At 41.5% G+C, this 25,497-nt stretch overlaps 1 protein-coding gene across 1 annotated transcript in view; it reads left to right on the forward strand.

The window, feature by feature from the left end:
- Positions 1–25,497, forward strand: part of LOC138284404 (mucin-5B-like) — a 528,306-nt gene that overhangs the window by 172,751 nt on the left and 330,058 nt on the right. The window contains exons 6-7 of the mRNA XM_069223140.1: positions 10,343–10,553; positions 23,003–23,128. Of these exons, the coding sequence (XP_069079241.1) occupies positions 10,343–10,553; positions 23,003–23,128 (337 nt within the window). The remainder of the gene's footprint in view (positions 1–10,342; positions 10,554–23,002; positions 23,129–25,497) is intronic.

Here is a 25,497-nt window from a genome sequence, read left to right on the forward strand (position 1 = left end):
AGGATAGTTTAAGCAGAAGACAGTTAAACTATAGCACTTTTGGGCATAAAAACATCAGGAGTCTCCTGCCTGAATTGGATCAGTTGGCATGTAGGGTTGTACTGCCTCTTCCTTGTGCCCTTAATGGTTTGTTATTTTGCTACAGCCTCTCTTGCCTGTCCTGCATGACTGGTTTGTTGCCCCTGCCACCTTTTCCCCTGCCCTCCATGGTCTATTGTGCTGTCACAGACCGTTCCACCCGCCTAGGTTGGTCAACTTATTGCTTTTGCACCCTCATCCCTGCCCTCAGTTGTCCGCCTCTGTGTCCCTGGCCTCTGCCTCCCCACAGTATTATAACGAATAACTTGATTGCTAACATTCTATATTCATACAAAAGTGTGGTGCAAGCCTGACATCATCTTGATACAACCAAAACTGTAAGGCGTTTAGCATTTCCTTTGCAAAATATGTAAATGAGAGGGTCTTATTCCCATAGAAGATATGAGTTGTGATTAATGGTTATATATATATATATATATATATATATATATATATATATATATATATATATATATATATAAATAACCTAGTGGCACATCCCCAGATACATCCTCTTACACCTATTCTCAAGCCCAGAGGGATTGGGGCCAAGTACAGAGTAGGGTTGGGTGGTTAGGGGGGTTAGCAGCAGTGACTGGCTCCAGGCCAGGCTTTGTGGTCAACCCCTGCTGTGCAATGAGCGAAGGCTGTGAACAGGGCAAGGTTGGGTGCTCATAGGGGTTGGCCTCAAGGCCTGGCTGTATGTCAGGCCCTGAGGTCAACCACCGCCATTCATGGCCAAAGTCTGTGTGTGGCGGTGGTTGGATTAACATATAGCAATGAAAATTACTATGCATTGAAAACCACAGAATTCACTGAAAACAAACAAAGGTTACAGGGACGTTATAGTTAGGAAATAGGATTAAAATAAACATAGAAATTCACTTACAAACCCAGAGGTTACAGAGATGTCATAGTTAGGCTCACATTTTAAACGTACGAAACCATAGAAATCCACCTGTTATAGTTAACTCAAGTAACTGTAACTCATGCCCTAAGGTAACTATAATTCATGCCTTCACCATGCACTGCTAATGGTCCCACAAATTACAGCACTCATGTCATCTTTGATAGCATCATTGATAATATCAATGTAATATTTGCAGTAACATTTTTGATGAAAAAACTGTGCATGGTGAGGGTGAGAGTTATAGTTGCCTTATGGCATGAGTTATAGTTACTTGAGGTAACTCTAACTATAACTTGTGAATTTCTATGGTTTCATATGTTTAAGTTGTGAGCCTAACTATAATGTCCCTGTAACCTTTGGTTTTTCAAATGTATATTTATCTATCTATCTATCTATCTATCTATCTATCTATCTATCTATCTATCTATCTATCTATCTATCTATCTATCTATCTATATACATTTATATATATATATATCTATACATATATACAAGCTGTAACAAATGCAGGAGTTCATTGCTGTGTTGCATCACATGTGAATACCTTTTACAAACATCATCAGTAACTAGCTCTGTTACAAAAAGGACCTATGGAATAAGACAGCATCTTACATGTCGCTCTAGATGCATTATTTATGTGATTCAGTGCCAACGTCAAAGCTGTAAAAAACAATATGTAGGTCAAACTGTGAATGACCTCCGTACACGATTCCGTTACCACAAATCGGCAATAATTAACAAGAAACTTGACCAGCCTGTAGCCAACCATTTTAACCTTGTGGACCATTTTACTATCAGATTTGAAGATTTTCCCTGTGGAACATGTTTTAAAGGAAGAACTACTGGACATCAGAGAAAATTTCTGAATGTACCGTTTAAAATCACTGCATCCAGATGGACTGAACATCACTGACAACACCACTTGATTTCTGCATATCTGAAGAGGTCTCAGGACTGCATTGATTCCACATTCCAATTGGAATCTTCACTCATGATGCTTTTTGAAAATCCACCAGTGTCAGCTGTGCAGCCACTGAGCAAACCATCTTGTACTACCTGAGGAAGGCGGAAGCTGAAACGTTGTAGTAGAAATATATTTTTGTTCTTTAGTGAGATCATCTGTTTGAGTCACTTCTTTCTTGGATATCTATCTATCTATATATATATATAGATATATATATATAAGCATATACCCACGTATGTGTATATATATATATATATATATATATATATATATATATATATATATATATATCCAACAATAAATAAACTTCCAAGGTAACCGCACACTCAGGAGATCAAAAGTAGAAATTTTTTATTTTAGCATTACGTGTTTCGGCTGACTAACAGCCTTGCTCACAGCCGAAACGCGTAGTGCTAAAATAAACAATTTTCTACTTTGATCTCCTGAGTGTGCGGTTACCTTGAAAGTTTATTTATTGTTGGATTCAGATTAACCGGAGTGCTCTGCCGGTTGCCGCCGCACCACCCCTCTAGGGCCGCTCGGAGCCCGTTTTTGAGCATGATTCATTGAGGATATATATATATATATATATATATATATATATATATATATATATAAATATATATATATATATATATATATATATATATATATATATATATATATATATATATATATAAAGATCTATATATATGTGTGTGAGTGTATATATTCAATTAATATTAGACTCACATTTATAAAAATACAAAACCATAGATATTCACCTGTTATAGTTAGATTTTAGCAGCTCACTCTGTGACAGCAATACTGCTGGGAATGTGGGTGCCTTTAGGTTCCCCCCACAGTCCCCAACATTGAGACTGGGTGCCTTGAGGTGCCACCCAGGTCACATGGAAAGGCCCCAGTGGATGGGGTCCCAGGGGCTGAGATTGGCCCGGGAAGAGGGGCCACGCAGCCCCCTCCCAAAAAAATAAATAATGAGGCTGGGCCCTGGGAAATGGTGTTCCCAGGGCCAAGATCGGTCTGGAAGTTGGGCATGCAGTCCCCCGTGCCCTAAAAAAAAATGTTTTTTTTTTTTTATAGGCTGAGCCCATGAGGATGGGGTCCCAAGGGCCAAGATCGGCCTGGGGAGGAGGGTATGTGGCCACCCCACCCCTCAAAAAATTTAAATGTTTAGGCTGGGCTCCAGGGGATGGAATCGGCTGAGATTGGCTTGGATTGGGGCTACGCAGCCCCCTACCCACAAAAAAGTTAAATATTTAGGCTAAGCCCCAGGGAATGGGGTTCCCGGGCTGAGCTCGGTCTTGGGGGTTATACGGCCACCCTCCCCCAAAAAAATAATAATTGTATAGGCTACGTCTGAGGTAATGGTGTCCCCGGGCCTGCAATCAGACTGGGGAGGAGGGCTGCGGTCCTCTCACCCCCCCATATAAATTAAATATTTGGGCCAGGCCCTGGGGGATAGGGTTCCTGAGCCTGCGATTGGGGTGGCTGCTCTGCCCATGCACCAAAAAAATGTAATATTTACCCTGGGCCCTGAGGGAAGGGGTCCCTGGGGCCGGAATCAGCCTGAGGAGCAGGACCATGAAGGGTTAGGTTGTTATAGGGGTTGGCCGCAGAGTCTGGCTGCAGGCCAGGCCCTGCGGCCAACCCCTGCTGCATACTGCTCTAGGCCATGCGCAGTGCATGATTGGGTGGTTAAGGGAGTTGGCTGCAGGCTCGTGCATGGTGGTGGTTGGTTGGATTAACATAGAATAATGAAAATTAGTTTATGTTAAAAAAAACATAGAAATTCACTGAAAAAAACAAAGGTTACAGGGACTTTATAGTTAGGAAATAGAATTGAAAAAAAACGTAGAAATTCACTGAAAAAAAACAAAGGTTATAGGAATATTATAGTAAGGTTCAGAATTTGCTCATACAAAACCATAGAAATTCAGCAGTGATAGCTAGAGATCTTTCAAGTATTTATAACTCGTGCCCTAAGGTAATTATAACTTCCACCCTTACATGCACTTCTAATTACCTCAGATATTATGGCACTCATGACAACTTCTATAATGTCATTAAAAATATAAATTAAACTTTAGCAGTCAAATTATTCAATAAAACACTGTGCATTACGAAGTCGTGAGTTATAGTTACCGTAGGGCATGAGTGATAATTACTTGAAAGATCTTGATGTTTCCAATGCTTGTTGACTTATGTCTAACTGCTGTATTTCTATGGTTTTGTAATAATTTATTCAGAATCTAACTATAACATCCCTGTAACCTTTGTTTTTTTTCAATGAACGTATACATGTACAATACATACACACACATGCACAAGAATTCAGCTTCAGATCCAACTATGTGATGTTATCTAAATGGAGAGGATACAGAAACTTTATTGATGACAAGAACTTAAATGGTTGGTCTAAATTCAAATTTTTCTCTCTACTATAATATATCAATGAGACGTAGCTGAAAAAACTTTTTTAGTATCAGAAAGGTCTGTGCTATTGTGTGAAAAGTAGAGGGACTATGATCTTCAACAAGGGTATAATATGGTCTGCCTTCACAATCAAAGTAAACAGAGGAAGGATTAACTTAGAATGGGTAATACAACTTCAGAAGTGAATGATCAGAAACAGGGAATAGAATGTGTAACATGAGAAGTAAAACACTGAAGAGTACCGTTCAGTTATGTCGCAACAAGATTGATGGCAATGTGTTTATGGCAGAGGAAATTAAGAGATTATCTCTTCCAAAGTAGTGAATATCTTCTGACTTTTAAAATGTTTTCAACCACCCCTTTCAGTAAATTATCTAGCGTTTGGCCAAGGAGAAATCAGTTATTGTGGCCTTCATAAACGCTTATGTGTGAGTGTTTAACTGTACAAGTAAAGCATATTGCAATTTAACATACTATTTTGGTCTGCAAGGGGTGGTGCATGAAGAAAATGTTTTATCATGAGATATTTTCTTTTTAAACTAGATTTCTTTAAATATCTCACATGACTGTTTGCATGCATGTTATACCCTAGTTAGAAAAAAAAACATTGGAGATGTTCTCCCCCCCATGAAATGTTTTCAAAATGGGGCAAATGGTGTATTTAACAACACAATCTTCAAAACCTTCAGCAAACAATCTGCACGGATTCCAGGTATCTCCAGAGGACCTTGAGGAAACAACCCAGAAAATAATGATATGCTTAGTGAGACTCACAGTTCTTAACAGTTTTGTGGGGGTTCCACCCAAGAAAAAAAATGGGCTGTGACAGGTTTGCCCTCTCAAATTCAATAGAAAATGTTGACACTGTGATCATTTATTGTCTCTCCAATGCCACTTTCTTAAATGTTAGACAATAACCTTTTTTGTGATGGGCTTATCCTCGACCCAGCAGTATCCCAACCCAAAACCCCAACCATCACTAACTGTCCGTTTCTCCAAGGGGGGGACATACACCCTGATATTCAGTCCTCAGGATGTTTAAAATGGATCCATTAATGATACCATTTATTGAGAATTCAAGATGATCAGATATTGTGAGGAGGAATCTCAGAAGATCAGCAAAGATAGTCAAAGGTATGGGGAGAGAGTGAATAGCAACAGGGTGAGCACAAGAGACAAAGAGTAAATTTGACAAGGAGTGAGAAACATGCAACAGGTGTAGTGAAGAAGACAGGGAGGGAAGTAGCTCAGAGGGAGTGGAGGAGCCAAGGAGTGAGAGGATACCACTAAAGAGTGCAGAAGAGATGAAGGGGAGTACTGCCTAGAGGACCAGCAACATGGCCCCACAAGGGACACTTCCAACTCAGCTGCCTGTATTTGTGGAATGCTGATTTGCCCAAGCCACGGTCTTGGAGATCTATGGCGAAAGGTAAGTAAAAAAAAAAGTGACGATTTTCATGCAGAAGCACTTTACCGAAAGAGGGTGCATTGTATAAGGCTTTGAGAAATGAAGAAGGTGCAGGGTGAGGGATAAGAGAGGTCCCTCTGTGTGAAAAGGATAGAGATGGTTATATATACTGTATGGATGCTAATCACTTGATTGGCCTTGCGGAAGCAAGATTTTTTTTCCCATTCAGTTCATGTACATTACACTGTACCCATTTGCTTTTAAGTGAATACTTATCTTCGACCTCCTGCCACATAAGTCATCTTTCCAGGACAGCAAAGAAAACAAGATTACTGATGTGACAGACCCTTAAATATTTACTAGCTGCTGAATATTCTCAATGAGACATCCCTGTAGCCTCATGGGGTTTCTCTCCCTCTGACCATTACAAGTGCCAAACATTGATTCTACAAAATATGACAGTTATTGGCTATACCACTGCATGATTTTCCCCGGTGGTCACCATCAATGCACATACATCTGCATGCATTGGTCACCATCTTAGAATGACTTTAGAAAATGTTAAGATGTCTGTCCACTGATACAAAGGTTGGAAATGATTGGAGTCCTGGACAAATGGGGAGACAAACAGGCACTGAGGGCAATCAAATGTTTCAGCCAACAAAGCTGGGTTGGGAAAGGAGTAGGGAATATTAACAGACTGAGCTGGAGAGAAAAAGTACCTCATTCATTGCAACTCAAGGTCTGACATCAGCAGTGGAAGGATACAAGTAATACAATCAAAACCTGGTGGGATCAAAGTGATTCTTGGGTGGGAGAAACACAAGAATATTAAGGTGAGCCATTGAATCATTATTAGGGAAATAAGATAGACAAGCAAGTCTTTGTAATATGTGCAAGCAGTGGATGCAACCGCATTCTCTTAATTGGATACAATAGTGCATTTGCCAACATAAATCTAAGGCTGTAGGTGAGACCTATAGGGACATGTAATGAAAACATTTTATCCAGTACAATGAGCACAACATGTAAATAGGTACCTTGGAAAATAGAGAAAGCAGAGCACCACCAACCTCCACATGCTCCCTGATTTTTATGTGCAAAGCATATCAGCAATCAGTGCTAGAAAAGACAAATGTTACTTCAGTTAACTTCGGGAAGCCTCACGTTGGGGGGCTGGTGCAAGGCATGGACACAAAATGGTGCACTGAAATAGAGCGGTTTTATGGGGAACAGTGGAAATGACAATGTGCCAGTGTATAAGCATTATTTTTTATCAACACTGATTTGTATTCTATTATGATATTTTAGTGAGTTAATACATATTTTGTAGAGATTCTTGTATAACGTGTAGGTCACATTTTCCAATTCTGTTAATATAACTACATGGGATATGCGTCTGATGCAAACATCTGCCTATGACCAGTAAGGCATAAGTTTGAATACTTTCAGATTTTAACTCATTATATTTGTATTCTAAAGTTAATAAATTCCTCACCATTCCGCTTGATAGTATTTGATGCCTATTTTTTAAAATAAATACATTTTTTGGCTGCAGTCCCATGGTTGACACTTGTGAATCTACACACATTACATATTACTGAAAATGAGGCATATGAGCTATGGTCAAAAGAACATTCGATCCCCCCAGCCCTCCTGTAGGCTGGAGATCTTTTTGATAGGTGAACTTTGAAGGTGTGTATTGGTTGTGTTTCAGTGCACACACAACATAGGGACACAGTCATAGAGGAGGGCAAGCCACCTACAACTTATGGAGAAATAAATCACGAGCCGAACCATTGAAAGAGCCATCAAGGAACTCATGCAGCAAACGTCTTGTTAAAATATAACAAAACAGTGTAAACGTAAAAAAAGTTGCATCATTCATATTTGTGTTTCAATTTAACACATTACTTTCCAATATTACATTGTGTGACAGTTGTTAAAACTTGTAGATTACAAACATATTTTAGATAATTATGAAAGAATTTAAGAAAGAATGTCTGTATGCCTCATTTGAGAAACAGTTACACTTTTGGTGCATATTACGTTAATGGTTAATAATACAGGAACAGCTGGTATTAATGGGGGTGAGAGCTGCATGTCAGAATATCATATGGAGGGACCTCATTTGAATATTTTGTACTAATGCTGTTTACAAAAATGATATTCTCTTCGGTTGTAGATTTTCCATTATTAACTGCAATTGTGTGGTATTTTTGTAAACAATATTTAGGACACAATATTTTTGTTGTACAATGTTTAGTTGACAGAATTCAGGTACCACACCACTGGGAATGAACCATAAGTGAAACCTACACATGTACAAATAACATACTCATTTTCAGGTCTCGTGCTGCACTGCGAGATGTACTGTTTACAATTCAGTGGGCTGACAACCTACCCACAGCATAGCATTAGTGGCTTTTATTGTCACTCTCATTTCCAGTCTTGATTGTTTGGTTCCCATAAGTTTCCCTTCCTTTCTTGAGCCCGTCCCTCACAGGAGCATGCACCATGTACCTTGCTCTTCCTCATCATTGTTCTTCATCCTTGTTTTGTAACTCACTATTGTTATAAGCGTTTCAGTATTATTCTTAGAGCTGCAATGTGCTTTCCTACTATTAAAACAGGCGCAATGCTACCTATTTATGTTTCTTTCACCCTACCTGCTGTCTATATAGATGCTCTAGCTACTTACACCCACAGCTGTATAACTCTACACCATTCTAACCTACTCCACCCTATGCCACTCTACCCCACTCCCATCTACATCACTGTATGTCACTCCACAGCACTTTACTCAATGGCACTGTACTCTACAGCACTCTACTCCACGGCACTCTACTCCATACCATTCTAATCCATGCCATGCCACTTTACTCTACTCCACCCCACTCTATACCATTCTACTCTACACCACTGTACTCAACACCACTTTATCCCACTCCATTCTACTTTATGTCACTCCATTCCACTCTTGGCCACTTTGTTCCACTCTACTGTGTGCCACTTAACCCTAAGCCACTCCATTCTACGCTATGCTGTTCCATGCAGCTCTATGCCACTCTAGTTTACACCATTCTATGGCACTCTACTCCACTTAACTCTATGCCACTTCACAACACTCTATGCCACTCTATTCTCTGCTACTCCATGCCACTCCACTCTACTCTATGCCACTCCATGCCACTCAATGCACAGAACTTTACGCCATTCTACTCTATGCTACTCTATGCCACTCCATGCTACACCACACCACTCCACTCCACACCACACCACTTCTTGGCAATGTACTCTATACCATTCTACTCCACTCCATACAATGTCCCTCTATGGCACTCTACATGACTGCACTCTATGTCATTCCACTCTACTCTATGCCACTCCACTGTACTCCATGCCACTGTACTCTAAGCCACTCCACTCTACACCACTCCACTTTACACCACTCTCTTCCATCCACTCCACTCCAACACTCTCTTTGCCATCCCATTTTATGCCACTCTGCTTCATGCCACGCTATATTACACCACTCTATTTCACTCTTCACCTCTCTACTTTAAGCCACTCTACTCTACACCACTCTAGTCCACTTAATGGCTACTCTACACCACTCCAGTCTAGGCCACCCCTATCTACGTCACTCTATGCCAGTATATTCTACACCACTATATGCTACTCCACACCACTCCACACTATGACATGCCTCTTTATGCCACTCCACCCTATGCCACCCAACACCACTATAGTCTATGCCACTCTACTCCACTCCACTCTACTACACTCTAGTCCATGACACTCTAATCCACATTGTCCCACTCTATGCCACTTGTGTTTACGCCACTGCATTCCACTTTGTATCACTCCATGCCAGTCTATGATGTTCGCGCCCCTCCACTCTGAGAAACTCCTCACCATTCTAGGCCATTCCACTCTATGCTACTCCACTCTACTCTATGCCACTTTACCATATGGCACTACACTCTACGCTATGATACTTTACCCTACTTTATTTCACTCAATGCCACTCCAGTCTACGCCACTTCATTCTATGTCCTCCACTCTGCTGTACTCTACACCACTCCACTCCATGCCACTCTACAACACTCCACTCTACTCCACTCCCCAGTTTTCCACTCTATGCCACACCACTAACTTATAGCCATGCTGAACATCAGACACACTGCTGTACAAAATGGCCGTTATACATTGGCAAAGTCAAAAACCCTCACGGAGGCCAGATGTATTGACGTTTTAGGGCTTGCTAACTTATGTCTACACTTGTTTGTACATAGCTGTAACGTGTGTAAGCCACTCCTTATTTTTAAACAGAAGTAAAATTTCACCTGGAAAGATTCTTTATAAATCAAACTCTATGTTTTTGTTAAAATAACCCCAACGCACTTCAGTTACTCATTGACAGCTCTGCTAAAAATACTGACTTATTGTTGCCCTCGAAGGCAGTCAACGATTACAAAAATGTGTGTGCATAACGGCTTTGGGATTATTCCGTCAATAATTTGCCTTATTGGTCCACTTGCAGAGAGCCCAGTGTGAGGCTATCCTCTCCAACTTCGGTAACTGCAACAGTGTGCTGCTAGCCAATGACTACCTGGATATCTGCACCAGTGACGTGTGTGCTTGTACTAACAACTTACCTGTGAGTTGCGCCTGTGGTACATTGAACTTGTACTCACGGAGATGTGTCCTCGCTGGTGGTGATCCTGGTCAGTGGAGAGACGCCAACCTATGCTGTAAGTGATGCCATATATCGAAAAACAGTATTTCTTTCGGGATCATTTAGTACTGAAGTAATGCTTTATAGGACAAATCAATCATACCTAAAAGCAATGCTAAATAGAGCAAATTCTTCATTGAGAGTGTGTCGTCATGAACGTTCGTTTGCTGATGAACATAAGCGATAAAAAGATGTTATAGAAAAAGCTATGCCACAGTTGTAAAGAGATTCAATTGTGCAGAAGTGGGCTAAAGAGTAAAAAAACAACATTCAACTGTTAAGAGATCAACAAGGAGGTAATATTGAATCACAGGGAGATTTCGTTAAAGGGTAGGAAGACGTCTTTACCAAGATAGCCTGGACATAGTCCATTTTGTTATTATCGTTTACATTTCGACCTTTAAAGCGGGTTTAAACATTTTTTACTCCAATCAAAAAAAAGTAAAGTAGCAACTCTAAAACATAAGTAAAAAAAAATGGTTAGAATGCTTCGATAGGGCTATTTAAATAAAAATGGGTACGTGAAAGAGGCACAAACCTTAAGATTACCGTAGGCAACGAAAAGGATCAACTATAAATTTAAAAAGGAATAAAGCACTGCCTTAGAATGATTAAAGGGGGATCCACTGTAATGCTCAAGCTGTGGGGAAAAGTGTGTACTTGCCTTTGGTAAATAAATAAATAAATAAATAGAGAGGGAAATAAATAATTTCTTCACAGAGTGGCCTAAGCATAAAGAAGGTATAAGCATGCGTGGCGGCTACCTGTCAAATTAGCCCAGAAAGCCAAAAATAAGATAGATCAAGCATCAGAGAAAGAGTCACACAAAGCATGGGGTTATTTGGCAGCTGAGTATGATAAGGCAAAAAAAACTAAAAGGCTTTGGGCCAGATGTAGGAAACACTTTGCGAGTCGCAAACGGCAAAATCTGCCGTTTGCGACTCGCAAATGCGTGTTTCCTATGCAGAAATGCATTTTGCGAGTCGCTACCGACTCGCAAAATGCATTTCCGAATCGCAAATAGGAAGGGGTGTTCCCTTCCTATTTGCGAGTCGCAGTGGTATGCAACTCCATTTGCGACCGCGTACGCGGTCGCAAATGGAGTCGCAGTTACCATCCACTTCAAGTGGATGGTAACCCACTCGCAAATTGGAAGGGGTCCCCATGGGACCCCTTCCAGTTTGAGACTGGACCCCAAAATATTTTTTCAGGGCAGGGAGTGGTCCAAGGGACCACTCCCTGCCCTGAAAAAACCGAAACAAAAGGTTTCGGATTTTTTTGAAATGCAGCTCGTTTTCCCTTAGGGAAAACGGGCTACATTTAAAAAAAAAAAAAATGCTTTATTGAAAAGGCAGGTCGCTAACACGGAGGCCTGCTGACGTCAACAGGCCTCCATGTTAGCGAGTGCCTATACTCGCAATGGGGCCGCAATTTGCGACCCACCTCATGAATATTCATGAGGTGGGTCATTGCGACCCCATTGCGAGTTGCAGACGGTGTCTGAGACACCGTACTGCATAGCAATTTGCGACTTGCAAATTGCGAGTGGCAAGGACTCGCAATTTGCAAGTCGCAAATTGCTTTTTTGCTACATCTGGCCCCTTGTCCTTTACCAGTAATGAAGGGATGAGGTCCTGGGATTTATTTGGAGTCCCCCGTCATAATATGACTAACACAAAAATTAGTGACTGCCCATTACAGAACGTCTAAACACTCTTTTCATTTACAAATATTAGAGAGCTGTTATTCAAAATGATGTATGTCAGACTTCTCTTGATTACAACCTGTTGCCCCGCCATTATAAATTCACTTCTCTCAGATGGACAGCCTCATAGTTTGAAGAACCTCTGTTGTAGGTGCTGTGCTTAGCAATCCAAATAGTACAAATCAGTAAGAAACTGAAACATTTAATGTCCTCATAAAATGTATGTAACAGAATCTCAAATATGGATAATATTTCTAAACATTGAAAAATAGAAAAGGGTGTAAAGTGGTTATCTGAAAAAGAAACATTTACCATTGGAAAGATTTTGGGGAAATCGTTATATTAAAGTATGTGAGACTTTTCATCCTTGGCGTGATCTCCCTTGGCTTTTTGCCTCTGTTCCCCAGATTGTTGATGTGTGTTGGACTCTGTTTCTGCTGTTTTTGTTACTCTAGGCACTTCACCGCTGCTAACCAGTGCTAAAGTGCAAGTGCTCCTCTCCAAATGTGTATGTAATTGGCTTATCCACGATTGGCATATTTGATTTACTAGTAAGTCCTTATTAAAGGCCTGTATATCCAATGCTACTAGTGGGCCTGCAGCACTGGTTGTGCCATCCACATAAGTAGCTGTGTAATCATGTCTCACACCTGCCACTGCAGTGTGTGCAGTTTTAAACTGTAAATTCGACTTGGCAAGTGCACCCTCTTGCCAGGCCTACATTTTCCCTTTTCTTACATATAAGGCACCCCTAAGGTAGCCCCTAGATAGCCTCAAGGGCAGGGTGCAGTGCACGGTTAAGGTAGGACATATAGTAATGTGTTTCATATGTCCTGACAGTGAAATATTGCTAAAGTCGTTTTTTGCTGTTGCAAGGCCTGTCCCCTCTCATAGGTTAACATGGGGGCTTCCTTTAAATATGATTAAAGTGTAGATTCCCTTTGGGACCAGATAGACATTTGTAGTTTGGAGTCTCTGAGCTCACAATTTAAAAATACATCTTTTAATAAAGTTGATTTTAAGATTGTGTGTTTGAAAATGCCACTTTTAGAAAGTGAGCATTTTCTTGCTTAAACCATTTCTGTAACTCTGCCTGTTTGTGGATTCCCTGTCTGGGTCAGTTTGACAGTTGGGCTGGTTGCATCTCTCACTAGACAGTGACACAAAGGGAGCTGTGGTGTAGTCTGCATTTCCTGATGAGCTATCTGTACTAGGAGGGAGGGGAGGAGTGGTCGCTGACATCTAAAAGGGCTGTGCCTGCCCTCACATAATGCAGTCTCCAACGCCCTGGTGTGTGTCTGTGGCCTGGCCTGGGCAAGGCAGTAGTTCACAAACAAGAGAGACTTTTCTTTGAAGTAGGCCTACTTCAAAGGGCAAAATGGGTATACGAAGGGCACCCAAAATCACAGACTTTAGAACACTTCTGGAAACCAAGAGGAACCTCTGCCTGGAGAAGAGCTGAAGAGCTGAGGAAGAAGAGCTGCCCTGTCTGTGACTGTGCTTTGTGGCGCTATCGTGCAGTTGCTGCTTCTGCCTGTGCTAGAGGACAAAGACTGGACTTTGTGTTGCCTTCCTACTTGTGAAGAACTCTCCAAGGGCTTGATTTAGAGCTTGCCTCCTGTTGTTTGAAGACTCAGGGACAGCAAAGACCTCTCTGCCAGCACCTGGAGCCTCTGCTGAGAGTCCTACTCTGCCAAGTGGTGCCAATCCAGTTCCTGGGGCATGAAAGGAGAATCTGGCAGGACAAGAGTGAGAAATCCATGCACCGGCTGCCGTGTGGGGAAAAGATCGACATGTCTCCGATCTGTGGCTGAAAAATCAATGCGCCGCCAGCTTAGCAGCTGAAAATCAACGCTTACCTGCAACGCGACCGGAAGATCGACTTCCGCGGCTGGAGAAATGACGTGCAACATTGCTGATGGAGGCTGGTGAGATCGCAACCCGGACTGCGTGGTTTTCAGATCATCGTGCGGCTCGAGTTCCAACTAAAACACCGCTGGGCATATAAACGATGCATGGCCTGCCCGGACCCAAGAGTGCTGACCAGATCAACGCATCGCTCTCCTTCGGAGAGAAGAAATGACGCACGCTGACCCGACTAAAGGAGAAATGATGCAAGGTCTCACTCGTGAGTGAAATCGACGCATCGCAAGCCCTTTTTGACGCACACTCGCCCGTATGGGGTTATTTTTGACACGCCCAAGGTGAATTTTCATGCTAACAGCGTTAGCATTGTGCTTAAAATTACATGAAGACTCTTTTTGCATTTTTAGAGATAACTTGACTTGTGTATTGTGGATTTTTGTTGTTTTGGTCTTGTTTTGTTTAGACAATTATTTTCTATTTTTCAAAACCTGTGTTGTGTCATTTTGTAGTGTTTTCATTAAGTTACTGTGTGTGTTGGTACAAATACTTTACACATAGCACTCCGAAGTTCAGCCTGCTGCTTGTGCTAAGCTACAGAGGGGGTCAGCAAGGGTTAGCTGAGGGTGATTCTCTTTTACCCTGACTAGAGTGAGTGTTCTTGCTTGGGCAGGGGGTAACCTGACTGCAAACCAAATACCCCATTTCTAACAAAGTATATGGGAAAAGTAAAATAAAGAAAAATGTTCAAAGTGTCCTCAGGGAGATGACCAGGACCATTGTGGCATACCTGTGAGTGTAAACAGAGTTAACGCATCAGACCATAATAAGTAAACTTACAAGGGTGACTCAAATAGGTTGATGAACCTTTTAACTCACAATTAAGATGTTCTTACCCTAGCTCTTGTACATAAATCAATAATCAATACACAAAAATCAACTATCATTAGTAATCAATAAATCACTAATCAATGGAGTCAGTAATTATCACGTACCATGACCTTTCATTCATGAATAACCACACCTTTAGTAAAAGTTTAGTAAGTTTATTTCTCTATATAAACAATGCTAAGGTCATGTAGATTAACCTCAAAATCAAATGAAACACATGTAGAAACAACACTGGTTGTCCAAAGCGGCAGAAGAAACGCAATCCAATCAAAGCTTGAACTACCACACATTTTAAAGTTATGGTGCAAATCAATAGCAGAGTCAGCTGCATCAACGTGATGTAATATACATGAAGTTAGGCAGAGAAATCCATCAAGCATTAGTCTCTGTTGTCATAAGACAGGATCCTTCACTAACACCAGATTAGCATCAGCAGGTTGAGCTTCATGCAAAACAATTTAGTAACACCAATTTGGAAAACATCTAACTATGATAGAGTCATAGACAAAACAGCGCAGATGGTACCTAGAAAGGAAAAGCAAATATGCATAATAATCACATTTAAGGCTATACCTATCCTCGGTATGGATCAGCAAAGCAAAATCAGTCTTGGTCCTCAGGACCTCAGTCGATCAGCAAGGCATCAGGCTCTCAGTCAGAGAATACTGAGCTCAATGAGCCAGAATATCAGAATGGCAGAATAATCTGCCTTCTCTCAGAATGTCGGAATGAGTGTCACTCTTCTCCCTCTGTGGCGTTGTTATATCAAAGTCACCTAAATGATCCCCTAATTCCCTATTGGTCAGTTAATTGTATGTTTGCACTCTGTCCAATAAAACTACTATATCAAATCTATGAATTATAATATTTCTCCATTCTAATATTGTTGATTGGTTCCTCTTGCGATGTCCTCCGGCTTTCAGGTAACAATATTGTTGCAGCTTCCTCTCTAGTCAGTTTCTTCATTGCTCTTGTCCTGGGAAATTCAGTCTCACACACATTTCACATAAAATGTTGCATTAGAAAGAACATCATCTCCTAGCAGTCAGTTCTCACGAAAAGTTTCCGTTATGAGCACATTTAACAATACAACAGACATTTCACGGCTTAATTCACTTGGTCAGCATTTTTATTAAATGCTAAGAAGTACAGCTTCTGCATGAGGCCTGGCAAAATAGGCCAAGAAACTCGTTAAGTTAAGGCCTACAATTAATAAAGCTAAAGCATACTTCATAACCCTTAATATGACATATTACTCCATTAGTCTAACATATATTCAATATTTAATAGTAGTATTAATCATTGATTAGTACACTTCGTTAACATTGGTGGCCTTTCTTCGTGGTCATATTTTCAAATGTGTGCATTATTTTTCTACGTTATTTCATTTTCTACATAAACTTATTATTCAATACATAAACACTCATTAATAATTAGTTGTTAAGACACCTGCGCTAGCAACAGTCAGACACAGTTTGAGGATGTGTCAGTTCACGCTTAATATCCAAGGAGAGAAGCCTGGATAGTGTATTCAAGGTGCTCTCAGTAAGAAATGAGCATCTCAGGCCCAATGCTTCAAGTTGGACAAGATTACAGTCTACTTAACCCACAAGTTCCTTATCACGAGATTGTGGGTTCTCTTTTCTGTTTTTTCCATGAAGAGGTTTTGGCCTAGGGCCAGATGTAGCAAAGGATTTGCGCGTCGCAAATGGCAAAAATCGCTGTTTGCAAGGCGCAAATGCCTCTTTGCTATGCAGAAATGCATATTGCGAGTCAGGACAGTCTCGCAATATGCCTTTCAGAATCGCAAATAGGAAGGGGTGTTCCCTTCCTATTTGCGATTCGGAGTGGAATGCAATACCATTTGCGACCGCATGTGCGGTCGCAAAGGGTATCGCAGTTACCATCCACTTCAAGTGGATGGTAACCCACTCGCAAATTGGAAGGGGTCCCCATGGGACCCTTTCCACTTTGTGAATGGACCCACAAATATTTTTTCAGGGTAGGTAGTGGTCCAAGGGACCACTACCTGCCCTGAAAAAAAACCGAAACTAAAGGTTTCGGATTTTTTTTTAAGTGCAGCTCGTTTTCCTTTATTTAAAGCAGTCACGAACATGGAGGTCTGCTGACTACAGCAGGCCTCCATGTTTGCGAGTGCCTAGACTCGCTATGGGGCCGCAATTAGCGACCCACCTCATGAATATTAATGAGGTGGGTCATTGCGACCCCATAGCGAGTTGCAGACGGTGTCTGAGACACCGTACTGCATACCAATTTGCGAGTTGCAAATTGCGAGTCGCATGGACTCGCAATTTGCAACTCGCAAATATTTTTATTGCTACATCTGGCCCTTAATGTGGACTATGATGAGCTGTTTTACAGTTCTCCAGGACAGTTGAGGGATGTTCTCCATTGACCTGGTGGAACACTGCCCACTATACCAGGAGATCTCATACAGACAGGACGAGATTCACCTTACTGCCATGACTTCTTTGACGTTTGAGAGCAACGCTACAGAAAAAGGGCATTATTTAATTGATTCAAAAGAAAGAACTACATTTAGTGCTAAAACCTTACTAATTATAAGTACCTCATTCAACAAAGAAATTACCTTAGCCAAAATTACTTTGATAATTTTTACCGTTTTGTTAGATGTGATCAATTTCTAGCACAATGTGTTCATTATGTATGCTGAACACTTTTTAATCTTCATGTTGTTTTTAAATACTGTTTTCATAAAGATTTAAAAATCTCAAATCATTGGTCATGTCTTTCTTTCACATTGAATTCATTACCAATAAACTGAATGGTGTTGATGAAAGTGTGCAAATTGCCTAATATAGTGATACCTATATGGAGAATGCTTAAAATAATGTCATATCCCAGCCCATTTGGGCTCCTGTAGCTAATATATGGCTCCACTGAAGACCGATAGGCGCCATGTTTACTGTGCTTAAGTTTCTTGATTTTCAAAACCAACTTCGAGGTCAGAGATTGTTAATGAAAAAACAAAGAAGAAATGTCAATTGCAATCTGTGAGCTTTCTCCCAATTGGCCCACCAGCATGGTTGTATTAGCATATTCAATATGCCAGATCATGCAAAACCTCCTTACATTCCTTATTGTGCCATCCGGCCTGAATTGGTAACTCTTTTCAGTATCATTTCACACAACCTCTTCTTGTCTCTAACCCTCTCAATACTGATAACTTATAACTTATTTTATGCGTGATGCTCTGGAGCGTGGACGGGTCGGCTCCTGCTCAGTTCCTGTTTCATTACACAGAATATTAAATAATGCTTCTTTTTTCAAAATATAGTTATACAACTGTGATCACTGAGGAACACAGAAGGTATTCTCTCTTTGTAGCCATAATTCAGCTGCCATGTTCATGCCGGTGCATCATGGAATAGAACATTTTCTTTCTCTGTAATGTTAATATGTGTTTAAATAAATACAATTTAACTCAAATTTATTAGATTATCTTTAAAAAAAAGTTAGCCTGCTTTCCAGTCCGTGTACATGTACCAAGCAATCCAGCATTCTAATTCCACAAACCATGATAATTTCAGCATTCGACCAGGCCTGTATTGTATCTAAAACTAGGCATAGATATAAAAGTTAAAACTCAAGGTAATCCCGTATGAACAATGTCAAAACCTCTGGGTGAAACTAGAGTTCTGTTCTCCGCACTTGACCTGAGTCATGTGTCATCATTTTGAAAGTTGGAACTTTGATCAGAAAGGACTATGCATGTGTTTGCAAAACATTTGAGACTTGCATCTATTATTCCCACGATCCGGAGCTACTCAATAAAATTTTTACAAGCCTCAGTTACGAATGGGGTTTCAGGTTGTCTAGGGTATGCACTTCAGCCAGGCAGAACCCAGCACTCTAGTCAGGGTGAGTAAGTTGCACACCAAAGATAACCTGTGCTCACCCCCTGGTAGCTTGGCATAGATCAGCCAGGCTTATCCTCAGAGGTCATGTTTAAAGTCTTTGCACAACACACTCACACCAGTGACACAATAACTACACCACAAAAGAGACTCCACACAGGATTATATAAAAAATATGTTTCTGTATTGTATGTATACTTCATTAGATCAAAACGTGACATAAATCATAAGGAGTGCATATATTATGCAACTACTGACATAGTGCTTGTTACTCAGGTAATGCTAGTGGAAAAACGGCAACTAGCATACTAACAGAGCATAAATTATTATAGAAGAACACATATGGTCCTACGTGGCACAATCAACACATGAAGCATGATTAATGTGCACATTCTGCAGTTGCTGACATGACATATGATATCATGACAGTGTAAGGTATCAAACGACATACCATCATTTTTAGAGCATGTAATGCAACAGATAATAAATAATGCCCTATGTCACCAAATATTGTGGTGAACACATGGGGTGCAGCACACCTGCCCTTCTATTAGGTTTTATTTGGTACTCAGTGTTCCCTAGGTAGGGCATCTACCCTCTCACCAGAATGTACACCAAGAAGCAATTTTCCCAGAATCCAGTAAGTCCGGTGTCCGTTGGGGTTGCCCAAGTCTTAGTCTCCTTGGCCAAAATGAAGAGAACTGATCCAGGGTTACCAGAGTCTGAAATGTGGGTTTGGCATAGCTACCCCCGGGCTGAGGGCAGTTACAGGCATCTCAGCAACCAACCAGGCACGGGTCATGAGTCGGGCCTCAGGTGTCTGTCATCCAGATAACCCTGGGGCCAGCGAATCCAGTAGAAAGGCAGCAGTTCACCAGAGTGACAACCATGCTGCCATCACAGGGCATCGCCTTTGCAGAGCTCGGCAGCTTGTGCTGCTGTTCGGTCCTCTGAAAGATGGTCGATTTGCCGAGCTGAGGCAGAAAGGCGTCGTAATGCACGCCCATCATCTAGACTTTCAGCTGGGGGATGTATTGGTACATCTGCTATCTCTGTGATATGATGCCTCTCCCGCTGACAGCCCGCTCTCAGTTTGGGGCAGCACAGGGTGTGAGGAGGAGGGATAGTTTCACAGTGGTCAGCCCCATGATGACTTTACCAAAGCATGGCAGGGGGAGAGCACACAGCACTCATTACACACTTGTGAGGAAAATCAATGTAGGGAAAAGGTGAAGTGTTTGTACTGCGCTGGTGTAGAAAGGAGGCGAATACATCAAGCGCTCACCATACACGATGTCTTTGGTGAGAGAACACTAGCTGTAAAATACAGTGCTCTCCAAGCTGTACAGTTGCAGGTTTGAGTGGACAAGAGGCCGAAAACAGTGCCCACCCCATGCTGGGGACCCTTGGAGAACACTTGAACCCAAAGCAGGACATTTATGCAGCAGACCAGGACACACCAGAGCCAATGGTTCCAGTGGTTGTTCCTACTGGCATTACCCCAATACCTTGGGGGGACCACAGACAGGGAGCAGCTGGCAGCAGGGCAACATGCAGAAAAGCAATCCAGGGAGTCCTTCATGCCACTCAGCTGCAGCAACGTGGATTGGAGCCTTGCTGCAAAGCATCAGTGTCATAAGCACAGAGAAATGCCCACTTTCTAAAAGTGGTATTTCTAAAATAGTAATGTTAAATCCACCTAAGCAGTAAGCAGGATTTATCACTACCATTACAAATATACCAAACATGCCCACATGACTCTTTATGTATCAGAAATTACCAATAAGACATATAGAAGGGAATTTCTAATAGACCCTTATGAGAGAAGCCACACTCTCAGTAGTGAAAAATTAAATAGCTGTCACTACTAGGACATGTAACACAAAAAGACATATGTCCTACCTTTTAGATACACGTCACCCTGCACATGGTGCTATCTAGGGCCTACCTTAGGGGTGACTTGGTTGTATTAAAAAGGACGTTCAGGCACGTTCAAGGGTTTTGACTTGCCAAATCAGTGGGGCAGTAAACTGTGCCCACAGGCACTGCAGTTGCAGTCCTAAGACAGTGCTCTGAGTCCTAAAGTAAACAAAAAGAGGGTCAGGAAACTGGAAGGGGAAAGGCAAAAAGCTTGGGGATAACCCTGCAGAAAGTGCCATTTCCCATAGCTCCAATGCGCCGCTGAAATATTTCTTTTAGTGACAGTCCGGCAGGGCATGTTGCAGGGCTATATTTACAAGGGCACGTAAAGCCACCATGCGTGGCTTTTCATGGCCTTGTAAATATGGACAGAGTCAAAACAGTGCAAGTCGCTGAGTTGACTCACCAGGTGACACTGAGGCATGCCATGGGTGTTACGGTGGGTGTTCCCACCTAACGCCCTTGGTATTTGACACATTCCCAGGTTTACAAGGTTTTGTAAACCTGGGGCGGTGTCAATAGCTTAGGCCTTCCCAGGGAAGGCATAAGGGAGACGCAACCTTTTTCTATGTGTGCTGCAGAATAAAAGGCAACTGCCTCTGATGATTGTTTTTGTACAGGAAGGTGCCCCTTCTTGCACAAAAACTATCATCCTTGTAATGCAGACATCCTTGCGCCATGGTGCAAGGGTGGCTGAGTTGGCGCGTGGCAGCCCATTGTGCTCAAGCACACAGGAAAAGCACAGGAATGCGCTGTATCTTATAGAGCTGGTGCATTTCTGCCCTTTTCTTTTGATGCAGTGCAGAGCAGCAAGATTCCCTTGGACGCTGCCCTTTTCAAAACCTACTAAATGAGGCCCTAAGTCTTTTAGCTTTATGTACATGAATTCTACTAATTTGGAAAGTTCATATTGTGTAAATGTCATGCAAATGTGCATCTTCAGATTTCTCAGTAAGCAATGTACTTTTCTCTGGGGAGATACTCCGCAATAAGGGCCAGATGTACGAAGGGATTTGCGACTTGCAAACGGCGAAAAACGCCGTTTGCGAGGCACAAAAGCCTCTCCGCTATGTAGAAATGCATTTTGCAAGTCGGATCCGACTCGCAAAATGCATTTCCGACTCGCAAATAGGAAGGGGTGTTCCCTTCCTATTTGCGACTCGCAATGCTATGCAATTTCATTTGCGACCGCAAAAGCGGTCGCAAATGAAATCGCAGTTACCATCCACTTGAAGTGGATGGTAACCCAGTCGCAAACGGGAAGGGGTCCCCATGGGACCCCTTCCCCTTTGTGAATGGAAACAAAAATAATTTTTCAGAGCAGGTAGTGGTCCTATGGACCACTGCCTGCTCTGAAAAATACCGAAACAAAAGGTTTTGTTTTTTTTCTAAGTGCAGCTCGTTTTCCTTTAAGGAAAACGGGCTGCAGATGGAAAAAAAAAAACTGCTTTATTAAAAAGCAGTCACGGACATGGTGGTCTGCTGTCTCCAGGAGGCCACCATCCCCGTGAGTGCCCATACTCGCAATGGAGTCGCAAACTGCGACCCACCTCATTAATATTAATGAGGTGGGTCTTTGCAACACCATTGCGAGTTGCAGAAGGTGTCTGAGACACCTCTCTGCATAGCAAATTGCGACTTGCAATTTGCGAGTCGCACGGACTCGAAAATTGCAAGTCGGAATTTGCTTTTTTGCTACATCTGGCCCTAAATGTAGTGGTGTTCTCGTCTCAACCTTACTCCTGTCATTAACACGGATACATTTGTGTGTTTCTGCGAGGGGAATCTACCTACAAGAGGTATAGAAGTACCCAAAGGTTCACAAGTTTGTGGGATTTCACTTACTTTTTCATGTGGGTGTGCCCAGAAACACACAAAAGCCTACTCCAAGCACTTTAGAAATTCCATATTTACTTACAGGATTTCTTATTTCAGAAATGCACTTTAGCAATGTGACATTTTTTTTATCGTGGTCCTGCACATAAGAAATCGGAAGTTACATGTGTGTCCCATAACTCGAACTTTGATACACAAGGTTTTTTATGACTCGAGCCCTTTGTCATGTCTGTTGAGAGTAACGTTAAAAGAGATGCCATACATAATAAACATTCTAGTGCACGTGGGGAATCGTACAACTTGGCAAGAATATTTTTTATTTGTAATTTTATCTTTCATTTGAATTTGTAGACCGGCCGTGTCCAGATAACCGGGTGTACAAGGAACGTGGAAGCGCCTGCCCTGACACTTGCTCAAACCCTGCCAGAAGCAGCGTTTGTGGTGATCAAATCACGGATGGCTGTTTCTGTCCTTCTGGTAAAGTCATTTGTCTTCTTGCAGCTTCTATCTATATGCAGTTGAGGGGAGGTGAATTGTACTTAACTTTATGCAATTATGTTATGGTCAGAATGGTAATGTTATCTTGATAAATTAGCTGGTTTGTGACTCATACTGATGATACAGGTTCTACAATAAGTACAGATGTCTATTAGGAAACCTCTATTTTTCTACATTCCATTTTGCATTTCCTAAAGAGTGATTTCTTAGGATTCGCTATTTCGGAAGTGCAAAAAATCACTTTCGTACGTTTGTCTTTAGGTTATGATAGCTTCCTGGGCACTAAGGCATTTATATACAAAACTTCCAATTAGCATTTCGTAAGTAGCGAATCCCAAAAAATTGCTATTTAGGAAATAGAAATTGGAATGTAATAGAGTTGCGATTTCCTAATGGCTATTCACATGGAGTTGCAATCGCTATTAGGAAAGCACAAATTTGAAAATGCAAAACGTTCCCCTCCTACGGGCCTGAGGCCCCCTTAAATATAAGGAAAGAAAAAGTGGTGGTCTTGTAAAGCACTCCTATTCCCTTGGGGTGAATGTGTGCTTAAAGGCGCTGCAAAAGTGCATTTTGGGTGCCTTTTTTGAATTTGCACATGGTTACCATTGGATAGGGTTCAATGGTAACAGCATTTCCTAAAGGCCCATTTCGCTTTTAGGAAATGCTATGAACAAGGAGTTTGGAAATTGTAAATAGGAAATCCCTATTTGTGATTTCCTAGTTTGGTAATCACAAAATGCGATTTCTATGGGGGGTAGAAATCACATTTGCAAGGCCAAAGAACCTTTGTACATTGAAAAAGGCTATTTCTAAACGGCCAAATTTGTGTTTTCGTCTGTTAAGAAATGGCAAACGCTTTTCTACATATGAGCCTAATTTATTTTGAAATACCAGATCATGATTTATGTCTCTCTCACTATAGCTATAAACTAGACATTGTTGCCTTCCTTAGTTGTTAATAGTAAACTCCTCTGTACATGTCTACTTTCTCTCGCTTCTGCACTGCTGCTGCACGTGACTACCAGAATTTTGCAATTCCACTTGAGGCACAATTTATGTATCAGCATGTGACATATTTCACACCCTGTTTAGCAGGCACAGAGCTATTCGAGTTTTGCAAATGGATTTTGGGGGATATTAATTTCCACTGTGTTAGATGAGATTACCTGACAATTATTTCACACTGTCTCAGCTTTTGTAGTGAACCGAACAAAGAAGTTTACCAATATGTGGGCAAACTACATGCCAAGCTGTTCCAACACTTTTCTCACAATGTTGGTCCTTGGTGACTACAACCCACAATCATAGAGAGGTTTAGTATTGCGTTGAAAAAAATGGACATCTACCTTCTTGCCCCCACTCCTCCAGGAGCCCTTAACAAGTCAACAGAGCGTTATACCAACTTGCCCTTATCTGTGTGCAGTATATTACATAATTCATTAACAACTTACAAATGTAAAAGAGTTGTGGAGTGATTGTGAGGTGAAAGAGGTTAAATTAATACAAATTACGTAATTTGGCTACTATGGTCATGTACAGTTGTACTATCAACTAGATCGAAGCATAAAGTGCTTATATTTTTGTTGCATATGGTCTCCGTTAGAACTCTTTATTGGGGAAAAACTGAATTGAACACTTCTGCCTCTCCCAGATCTTTACATCCCAAGGGAAGTGGGAGAACACAGCAATGCTGTTCTTGTCAACTGCCTTCTCCCCAGTAAGCACAGGTCGCTATAGACCCATGCTGACAGCAAAACATATACCATTGCTGAAAAGCAGCTCTCCGTGCGATGGGAGCCCTGGGCTTCGAGTGGGTAGGATTGTACAGAGGGTGGTGTGGGTGGTTATGCTAAAAGCCAGGTTTTGAGGAGAGAGACCAGATTTTCTTTGGCCCTGTTTGGTTGATTGTAGGAGGATGTATGCAGAGTGTGGTATCGATGGGTGTGACAGAAGGCCATACATTTTATTTTTACGTTTGGTAAAGGGCAATGGAGGTTTTTATTCCAGAGGGTAGGTCACAGGAGGCCAGCATTTCCTTCTTTAATTTGGTTGATAGGGACGCATATGTCAAGGGTGATGGGGAGGGTCGCAAGAAGACATTTATTTAAAACCTTTTGTGTATTATATGTGATACTAATTTGGCCCTGCACACATGCTGGAAACAGACAGATGATCTTGCATGGGGGCTTATAAAATACAAATTATAGATAGCTTAAGTTTGAAGAACAGGGATGTTTTCATTCTCAAGATTCTGAGAGACATCACGGACAACTCGAGCGTATTCTTGTCACTCAGAGCCCAGAGGTGAAAAATACTTCCATGGTTCACAGTTATCTATTTCTTAA

Source organism: Pleurodeles waltl, chromosome 3_1 (genome assembly GCF_031143425.1).
Source record: "Pleurodeles waltl isolate 20211129_DDA chromosome 3_1, aPleWal1.hap1.20221129, whole genome shotgun sequence".
Taxonomy (NCBI): Eukaryota; Metazoa; Chordata; class Amphibia; order Caudata; family Salamandridae; genus Pleurodeles; species Pleurodeles waltl.